The sequence below is a fragment of the Procambarus clarkii genome, chromosome 55 (assembly GCF_040958095.1).
Source record: "Procambarus clarkii isolate CNS0578487 chromosome 55, FALCON_Pclarkii_2.0, whole genome shotgun sequence".
NCBI lineage: Eukaryota > Metazoa > Arthropoda > Malacostraca > Decapoda > Cambaridae > Procambarus > Procambarus clarkii.
The window spans coordinates 16430915-16442035 of NC_091204.1; the positions used below are offsets into that span (position 1 = coordinate 16430915).

Below are 11121 nucleotides of genomic sequence, written 5' to 3' on the forward strand. Positions count from 1 at the left end.
TTTTGTTCCATAAATCAGCACTCCTACTTCTAAGCCATTAATTACCAGTGACTTTTCCGAATCTAAACTGCTACAATTTATACCCATCGTTTCGTGTTCTATGTTATGTTGATATTTTTAAAACTGTACTTATTGCCCCTTTGCTATACTCTTATCCATTTATATACAATAGCAGGTCTTTGATGAATGCAACGAAGGTACACCATCACTAGGCCTGCAAGTCTTAATATACTGTAGATAAAATCCTGTTCCTTCAAGCTAGAAATTGTCATTGGTAGAGGTTTCAAAGGTTAGTAAATCAAAAGACTAAATACCTGTATTATAACTTACCGAGGGAAAGCGTATTGTGTATAGAACGAGTGTTGGATGATACCATCATCAGCAGAGCGCCATCACTACTTTCATCTCCACTACCATCCAAAAGAGAAACCTGTGGCAAAAAATATCTACTTCTTCAATGATAATATAAATTATTAAAATTATTACCCACGTTAGAAATTATGACCGAAATTCAATTTTGTCAAAGTATTGTACATGTATAGTATATGAATACTGTAATAAAACATACAGTCAACAAATGAAAGTACAAAAATATATCCGACCTGATCCGGTTGAACGGGAAGCAAGTGGTGTGCCAAAGTAGGTTGCTGAGAAGGTCCTGGTAAGGCCACATCTGTTTCCATCACCCTATTTGGTTCTGAAGATGCTAAACTCAAATTGAGAGAGCTATTTAGAGTTTCTTCTCTTAACCTTTTAGGGACAAGTAATGACTGGTTACCAGTTGATAAACTGCTAAAGTTTCTTTGCTGAAGTTCACTATCAGCCAAATCATGTTTTATGATTGAACTAGAGCTCAGTACATTTTCACTTCCAACTGAGCTCTCATCATTCAGTCCAAGCACATAAGACTGACCTAGTTGATTCAGGTCTTGGCTCTCAGCATTACCAGTCAAGCTATCATTATCAATGGCATTAGATGTACTGCTGGAGAGACACACAAGAGGTTCTAATCCTCCCGATCCACTTCCTAGTCTGGATTCATTTTTTATTCTTACTGAAGAGGGTAAATCCCCAGATGCACCCGAATTGCTCAAACGATCTACAACAGGAACTGTGCTACAACCAGGCAAACCTGATGTAATGTCAAGTAGTGGTAAACTACTGTCAAGAACTTCCACTGGATCTGTCAAACTGTGTGTACTAGAAGTAGAAGGCTGATTTCTAGTTTGGTCAGCTGGAGTACTAACTTGTCTACTGGTAGTCTGTGAACAAGGAAGTGATGCCCTGCTGGGTCCTGGAATAGCAAGAGCATCATTAAGATATGGCCCAGGATCAGGTGGGGGAGTGTTGGGAGGAGATCGCTGCTCATTCACAACTCCAGATAAATTGGCATCTAAAGCATCACCAGAAAAGTGAGAGAGAGAAAGGGAAAGTTGCTCTATAAAACGGTTAGCACTAGCTCTTCCACTCGAAAACATTCCCTGAGGGCTGACAAGAAGAGCAACATCTTCACTGTCATCACTCTGTTGCAAACCAACTTCTGATGTTGATATTTCATCTCTCTCACCCATTACTGATAACTGCATCTGTCCCGTTGGTGCAAGATTATCATTATCAGAATCGTCATCGGAAGTCTCGCCTTCTGGATCCATGATTCCTCGGCCACTAGTGGAATCCACAGTCGAGTCAAGTATGGCAGCACTACCTAGACTTGGAGAAAGTGGACTACTGGGACCAGACACATCATTTCCTTGAAATTCAGCAGGTGTAGGAGGTATAGAGTCAATATGCCCAGTAGAGGATGATACAATACAATTATCTGTAGGTGTGCTGGGTGATTCTAAAGGTGATACGTGTCCCCTGATACTGCTACTAGCTTCACAGCCAGATACAGCACCATTAAGTGCCTCTGCTTCTCCATCACTGAGTCGAACTAACCTACTTCTAATACTAGATGGCCCTGGAGTTGAGCTAAGCTGTGGCAAATTCTCTGAAACATCATTGCTATCATCAGCATCACTGTCTGAAGAAGTTGATCTCTGATGTTGTGGAAGAGCTTGATGGCTGGATGGCACAGCTTGAAGAATACTTGGACTAGGCTGTGGCATAGCTCCAAGGTTACTAGGAACAGGCCGTGGCAGAGTCTGAATCCCACTAGAACAAGGTTGTAATGCAACCTGAAGTCCACTTTGACCAGGTTGAGATATACTCTGAAGGCCACTAGGACTGGCCCTGGACACTATCTGAAGTCCACTAGGACCTGGTTGAGACACACCACTGTCTACAATATTACTCAGAGCTAGTCTTTTCTGTTTGGCCCACACACTTTCCCCCAAAGATGGGCTTACAGTAACAACATCCTCATCCTCGTCATCATCAGATATTACATCAGGCGAGGCCCATCTTGGCTGTGAGCATGACAAAACTGGTTGCGATGCAAACAGACTGTTAGCGGATACTAAACTATTGCCTCTGCTGCCCGACGCTCGTCCTACCGAGGAACGTGGCAATCTGTGTGCTTCGGAAACTGCAAGGCTTTCTGTGGCACTTGATATACTACTGCTAACACCAGCTGGGAGACTAGGAAGGGAGGTCGCACTGGACAGATCTTCCATTGGAGAGTCGGGATGCTCCAATGATGCTTCTATACCTGCCAAAGGGCTGTTGTACGGTGGAGGTGGAGAATACCGTGCCGCTGATGATAAGTTGGGGTCCAGAGGACTGACACGACGCTCACATTCTGCACTTGATGATGGCTGTGGTGACAATTCTCCACTGAAGCCTGCACTCAGGCTTAAATATCCCACCTGTTGAATAAAAATGTGTTAAGAAGTTACTTGAGTACAAGTGTATTAACTAACAATTATTAGAAAATTCTGAATAATCCAGATAACTCATCAAAAAGATAATAAGAAAAAAGCTTCCACTCTACATAGTATAACAAACTATATATTTTATGTTACAAAAATATTAAATGCGGTCATTATTATACTGTAGTATTAACCCTGTGCTGTCGTCATCATCATATGTTCATCGTCTAGAAGTGCAGTCATTATCATAACATGGTTATTTACATTTGCATCAATGTTTGAATACCAACACCAATGTTGACCAAATGGTCCACAGAGCTCAACTGTATCTTCCAGCAATCATGGAAGGCCACAAAATAATTTGGAGTCTAGGCAGACTACAACTACTGGTTCTATCATTTTATGATGACAACACGTATCTAGATCAATATAAAGATCTTTAAAATATATATTTATGTAGAGACTCTCTTTACTTTTGCATACAGATTACTCACATGTATTATATTTCCCCATGAAAAATAAATACTGTATAAATGTTTTTGTTTCATCTTTGCTATCATAATTAAATGCTGATAAATGGCAAAGGGAATTTTGCCCACTGCCTAGGCCAAAATAAGGATAGATGAATGATTTTTAGTGTATTTTCCATACTTTTCAATTCAAATAATTTCCTAAGAAAAAAACATATAAAATAATTATCTTTATTTTTGCTTAGAGGGAAGGTGTCAATTTTGTCGATGGCCACACTTTAGGGATTAATATTCTCTTATTCATAGTAATCAACCGAATTTCTTGCACATAAACCCAGAAAGAAAATGGCCTGAAGTGCAATGAAATGCCCCTTCTGGATAACACCTTAGTGTTATCTTTTCCTGGCAGTTTCTTTTTTTTCATGTAATTATCTCAAGATAACCTCAAGATAAGATGAAGGCAACCATGTCAGCAACTTGGGCTTAAGAGTAAAGTAGTTGTGCAAGGAAGATTAATCCAGGTTCAGATTGTTTCAGTTATATTTGCCGATTCTTGAGGTTATCTTATCTTGATTCTGTGATTACCAAACATTTCTCAAAAGGAAGGCGATTGTTTTGTCACTTCTCTTGAGATTTTTATGGGTGGGTGTCAACCCACTTCAGTTGTGGGTTGATCTGATTCAAATATGCTCCCAGCTCTGGTGAGTGGACAAGTTGGTATTAAAAGGGGCCCTTGTTTCTAGTGGGCCAAGATGGTCACAGGATCCTGGCATATTCAGAATGTTCCTAGCTAGTTGTTAACATATGTTCAGGAAAGACACCGAGTTGTTGTGCTATCCAGAAAGGGGAATTTTATTACACTACACTCTTGCTTCTGGTCTAGCCCCCTCTGTGGCTATCCTTAACCACCGTGCTGCACAGAGAACCTTGAGGCGTTCTGAGAGTTATGCTAATTTTTTTAATTTGGCTATATTTTAATGTTTTCATCACTGTGTTTTGAAATGATTAAGTTTCGAAACATTTTGCCATTAACTTTACCCGACATTTATAAAAACAATAAAAATATGTCCTTAATAATTGCACTATGAAGTTTTTGCCGAAACCAGGTGCGCAGTGCGGTGGTTAAGAATGTAAGCTTCCACTTTTCATTCCACTTGTCTTTGGGTTGACCTGTTAGCCAGTTTGGCCTCTTTTTCCACATTCCATTAGTTGCAAGAATATAGTCTGTTTTAAGCCCTAGCCTTCCTCTGTTGCAGGGAGGCAACAGAGGAAGGCTACTCTCCAAACAGGAAGATTGGAGAGTTGAGAGTTTACTGTAAATTTGAATTTTTTGTATTTCTTATGAACTGAATTCACAGTAAATCCAATTATAGATATACAATAGTTTTTATCAATATACAGTATTACGATACAAATATTTGAGTGCCATTACTGGGTACAAGAACCCTACTTACTGCATTTGAATTTATCCTTTAAACAGTATTTTAATATAAAGAAGAAAAATTACATTAAACAAGTAGTATTAATAGTATTAATAGTACAGTACTGTACAGTACTGTAATCTTATGATATAATGCCGAGCGTAATTTTTAAAACGAGTTATAAGGCATAGGCTATAAAAATAAACAATTTATATTGCTTTTAACCCCTGCACTGCGCACCTGGTTTCGGCAAAAACTTCTTGGGCAATTGTCAAGGACAATCTTGTTGTTTTTATAAATATTCAGGTAAATTTAAATGTCAAAATGTTTCCAAACTCAACTATTTTCATTTAAAAACACAAAGAGTAATGAAAACATTAAAAAACATTAAAATATAGCCAAATTAAAAAAAAATAGCACAACTCTCAGAGCGCCTAAAGGCGCTTTGCGCAGTGCAGGGGTTAAATAAGTCATGTGAAAAATGATGGTAATTTACATAAAAACAAACCTGCTGTTGGAGTCGCCTGTGATTCCAAATTTCCCCATCATCCATGTCAACAGAGTCAGAGTCTTGTGACAACTGCCGCCCCACAGATGATGGAATGGCAGCATCTTGATTGGTGTTGCCTGCCATCAATACTCACGCCCTTAAATACTCTACTGTACTGTACCTATAAAACAAATTAAATTTATCAATTTACATTTTCCATTATATGAAATTAAGTACAGCTCATCATTCTATTAACTAAATTAAATACTGTACTGTACAAACATTGCTAGTATGGTACAAGTACTGTATAAACAAGACCTGGACAAAATAAGTGCATGGAATGCCACTTAGCAAATGGAATTTAATATGAATAAATACCATGTTATGGAAAGTGGAATAGGAGAAAATAGACCGCACAACCTACAAATTATGTGAAAAAGCTTGAAAAAATTCTGATTAAGTAATTACCTAAGTGTAATTACCCAAGTGTAGTTACAGGATGAGAGCTACGCTCGTGCTGTCCTGTCTACCCAGTACACTGTCACATAACGCTTTGAAACTACCGACGGTTTTGGCCTCCACCACCTTCTCACCTAACTTGTTCCAACCGTCTACCACTCTGTTTGTGAAAGTGAATTTTTTTATATTCCTCCAGCAGCTTTGTTTCGTTAGTTTAAATCTATGACCTCTTGATCCAGGGGTGGTTCTAAATAGAAAACAGTCACTCAAGGACCACAAAGAACATTGAGCAAGGAGCCTATGGTACATTTTCCAATTTCAGAATTGTTTTTAAATGCATGAATGGTGAAATACTTAAGAAATTGTTCATGACCTTTGTGAGACAAGCTGGAATATGCAGCAGTTGTATGGTGCCCAAATCTTAAGCAGCACATCAAGAAACTGGAAAAGGTGCAAAGACATGCAACTAAATGGCTTCTGGGACTGAAAGACAAGATCTACAAGATGAAGTTAGAGGCATTAAATATGCCAAAACTAGAAGACAAAAGAAAAAGAAGCAATATGATTACTGCCTATAAAATAGTAACAGGAATTGACAAAATTGATAAGGAAGAATTCATGAGACCTGGTACTTCAAGAACAAGAGGTCATAGCTAAACAAAGCTGCTGAAGAAACATAGAAAATTCACTTTTACAAATAGTGGTAGATGGTTGGAACAAGTACGGTGGTGGTGGTGGTGGTGGTGGAGGCTGAAACTGTCAGTAGTTTGCAGGCATTACATGATAAAGAGTGCCAGGAAGACGAGACACCACGAGCGTACCTCTCATCCTGTATCTACATTTAAGTAATTACAAGTACTGTACTCAACAACTAACACTAAATGTACTTTTTATACAAAGAAATTTTATTGCACAAAGTATTCGAGTTCTCCAAATGCTGTATTACACAAACTTTATATACGTACCATAATGCATTCATTTGGTACTAAATTATTCTTTATCAAATATTTTAATTACAAAAATGCTTGTTAACTTGGCTAGTTAACGAGCTTGTTAACAACAAGCTTCTTGACTAGCCAATTTAACAAGCCTAACTTGTTAACAAGCCTAACAGGTTTCCTGTCACCTTTTTTTTTTTTGCAAAGATATTCCTGCACGGGCCCCAAGCCTCTGGCTGGCCCACGAAGTTACTCGTTTCCGTTTTACTTAGGTGGAGTATGAGCATTTATGACTCTTATGGTCGCTTTAATAAGATTATTTTGCCTTGTGTGTTTAACAACGTCTGCTCCGTTGCATCTAAGCTGAAACATTATTGCATCTGTAACTGTGCACTGTGTTGGATAATATACCAGTGGTCTATAGGGCATGTCTCCATAGTGCCAGTCGCCAATAATGGACAATCAGTACACTGCACAGCCCAGTATATTTATTTATTTACATATATACAAGAAGGTACATTGGGATTGTGAGGATACATGGCATAGTAATTACATTCTTGTAAATAAGAAGTATGTAAGTATATTCTACAAGTATATTCTTGTAAATAAGAAGAATGTATACTTTACATTCATCCAGTATATTCTTGTAAATAAGAAGAATGTATACTTTACATTCAGGACCAACTCCAGTGGACTCCAATTCACTGGAAGTCTGTATGCAATGGTAGGATTTATTTCAGCTACAAGTTTATTGATACTGGTTGCAATAGAAAATAATATAACCTGTCCAGTGGAATGAGGCCATGTACTATATTAGTTGGATTAGAATTTTATGCAAAAAATCACCTAAATTTTTCTTTCATAAAATGAACAGTACAGTACTAAAAATTTACTTTTACAGATAATTTTGACACCAAAATCTGTTCAAAATTGTTTATGCAATTTATAAAATAAATAAAAACAGCAACTTTATACATAAATACCAAGTTTGATGCAAAAGGAGTTATATTGCAATGGAATGGACTTGGTTAAAAAAATTTCTTCTCAAGCAAGATTACAGCATTGTATTTTGTAGTAGCGTTATATGACAGTACTGGGAAGACAGGACACCCCGAGTGTAGCTCTCATCCTGTAACTACACTTAGGTAAATGCTTTGGGGGTTTGGCTCTGCCAGTGAATTTGGACAAACCGTAAAAAGATTTTCTATTTATGTTGCAAAAACAAACCTAACCTAACCTTCCCGAGCCTAACACAAGCTATCCGAGGCCTAAAATAGTACTTGTGCGCATTATACTAGACCTATTAATATTTAAGTTTGTTTTTTGGCTTCATTTTTTTGAACTGTAAAATGAATAGTACTAAATTTTACTATTTAGATAGTAGTACTGTACTAAATTTTACCATTTTAATTGCTTAGATACCTGATCAACCAGGCTGTGACTCATACGTCAGGCTGCGAGCAGCCGCGTCTAACAGCCTGGTTGATCAGTCCAGCAACCAGGAGGCCTGGTCGACGACCGGGCCGCGGGGACACTAAGCCCCGGAAGCACCTCAAGGTAAGGTAGTACGTCAATGTTTGTACGATGGTGCACATAGTTACAAAACGTGCTAACTAAACAAGAGCGAGTTGGGTTATAGATAGAGCAAACTGCCTTTATAGTAGATACTTCAAAAGATTTATTGCCCGACTTTATATATCAATGAAAATACTGTACTGTATACACTTGTATCTTCCATGTCAAAATTCAACTTTGGTACATATAAATGTATCAAAAGTGTAATCTTTAGCTCAAAGTTCTTATATTCTCAAAAGAGTTAATCTAACTCCAAATATTAAATACTGTACCTACATATACTAAGTATATAAGGCAATCAAAAATAACTACCTAACCCTTATCAATTAATTCCTGAAAACTTGACACCAAGATAGGTGTCAAGGATGATTTAACTTGACCAGATAATAGCCTGTCAACCCATTTACCAGCTTGACCCCAGCTTAGGCTGCCCCGGCCACGCCTCCCTGGCACTAGAGCCACTCTCACATCTCCAACCACCCGCCCTTTACCTCTATCACCAATTTCCCTACAAATATCTTTAATATAGAGTGAATAACATACAGTGAATAGCCATACATGAAGTAATCCCCCCAACCCATCCCTCCCGCTTGGTGCAACCAGGAATATTTAGTCTCGTGAAATATTATCCCAACTCTGGAGCATTACAACCCTCCGCCATGACATTTTTCGAGGCTAAAGTCAGGTATTAGGGTAGTGCTGGGCCTGCCCTGCCCTCCCTCGAGGGCCAGCCCGCGGGGTGAGGGCAGGGAGCACCACCAGACACCCAACCATAGCCATAGCCAGAAATTAACTGCCCAGACACAGGTATTTGGGTCAAGTCCATTTCGCCCTCGTCGGGGGGAGACCCTTCACCACGGGTCGCCATTTTGACTATTATCGGCCAATTGTGCACAGGTGCACAGGGCTGGCGCCTCTCAGGGGTGGCAGCGGGCTGCAGCCTCCTGCCAACTTATACTCACACCAACACCAAACCGCTGTGTTGTCCCTCAATTGTCTTGGAAATAAACCGCGTTCACTTTCTCCCCTTTTTCGCAAGGTTGGACTGGTCTGACGTCACGCTGGAGTATTGGAATCTTGTTCCCTCTCAAAAGGATTTCAGTTTTATTACTGATATTCTGGTATCTTTATCTTAATATATTATATAACATATTTTTTTGATGAATATAAATTTTACTGGATTATATTTGTTCGGTTCTGGTAGTGAAAGTCCTCGCAGTGCTTATTTACTTCGCTCTCGCTCTTTTATTTAAAAGACTGAACATTTGTTTGTAAATATTTATTCACAAATGTATGTGAATTTATATATTTATAAATCACTTTAGAAATCATTTGTGTATATCTTTTTGTGTATATATATATATATATCTACTCACTAATGTTCAGATATATATTTACAGTTTTACACTTACAATTATATTCATCATGAACATGCAGTAAATTGACATATCATTATGAGCTACATTTTATTTATTTATTTTTTGGGGTCCCAGAAGTACAGTCGGGTTTGTTCTCGACTCACAATCGAGAATACCAGGTTTGAATCCCGGGCGGAATAGAAATGGTTGGGTCCGTTTCCTATCACCTAATGACTCTGTTCACCCTAGCAGTACTTAGCCTGTTATATAGTTGCATTCTGGGGTGGGGGTGACCTTGATATCAGCCTAACATGTACTGCATGTATATACTGGATAAAATTATTCCCACACCCTCCGTCACTATGTGATGGAGTGCGAAAAGATACATGAATTCAGAGACAATTCTATAAAAAAATGTTCATGTAATTATTAAAAAAGAAAGCACCAAGCCGGGAAGGCTATGTAGCACAACAAATGTTCAAGAGATGTGTAAATATTTCATTCAAAATGATCTTCTACCAGAAATTTTAGCCAAATATCCCCAGTTTGCTAACTGTAGGTTGTAATTAAGTGATTGTAACCTATCCACCGCTGCCCACTGGATGGCGGGCGGTGTGCAGGAGTTAGTTAGTTTAGTTCATTTATTATGCACCCCATACCCATCTTGTGGGCGGTAGTGGAAAGGGTTACAGAGGCACATAATGGGCTCAGGGACTGAACCCCACAATTCATTTAGCTAAGCAAGTTACAATCTTGATGAGCTAGTTACAAAATTCAATATAAGTCATCACATCAACAATGGGTTCGAGATCGACCTCAAGTACAGGTTCTAAATTAAGCAACTGACATATGTGGAGAGCTAGTGTCAAAATTTATATGTTTGTCCTGCACACCGCCCCCCATCCAGTGGGCAGCGGTGGATAGGTTACAATCACTTAGTTACTACCTACAGTTAGCAAACTGGGGATATTTGGCTAAAATTTCTGGTAGCAGATCATTTTGAATGAAATATTGACACATCGCTGGAACATTGGTTATAGAATTGTCTCTAAATTCACGTATCTTTTCGCACTCCATCACATAGTGACGGAGGGTGTGCGAATAATTTTGTTGACACAGTTTACATTTGGTCAGGTCTACATCAGCAGATAATGAGAATTCCCAGAGATACTTGTAACCGAGTCTAAGCCGAGCAGTAGTAACATCTAGAAGTCTGCTGATTTTATTGGATGATCCATAGATGATGGATCATCCAATAAAATCAGCGGTGTGCAGGACAAACATCAATTGTGACACTAGCTCTCCACATGTCAGTTGGTTAATTTACAAACTGTACTTGTGGTCGATCTCGAACCCATTGTTGATGTGACGACTTATACTGAATTTTGTAACTAGCTCATCAAGATTGCAACTTGCTTAGCTACATGAATTGTGGGGTTCAGTCCCTGAGCCATTATGTGCCTTTGTAACCCTTTACACTAAATTAAGTGTAAATTTACTCTTTATACTAAATTCCCTGAATTTACATGAGGGCCACACTATCCAGCTGAGGACAGAAAGCCGTCGGATTGTCAAAGGCCACCCCCATTTATCCTGACAA

At 38.7% G+C, this 11121-nt stretch overlaps 1 protein-coding gene across 3 annotated transcripts in view; it reads right to left on the minus strand.

Moving 5' to 3' along the window:
* Positions 1–9231, minus strand: part of LOC123755358 (uncharacterized) — a 54069-nt gene extending 44838 nt beyond the window's left edge. For all 3 annotated transcript variants that reach the window (XR_011222954.1, XM_069305508.1, XM_069305507.1), the window contains exons 1-4: positions 9126–9231; positions 5210–5372; positions 603–2807; positions 331–430 (exon numbers count right to left, since the gene is read on the minus strand). Coding sequence is in view for 2 of the 3 variants with exons in the window: in XM_069305508.1 (XP_069161609.1) it covers positions 331–430; positions 603–2807; positions 5210–5335 (2431 nt within the window). In the remaining variant the exon portion in view is untranslated. The remainder of the gene's footprint in view (positions 1–330; positions 431–602; positions 2808–5209; positions 5373–9125) is intronic.
* Between the last annotated feature and the right edge of the window lie 1890 nt (positions 9232–11121).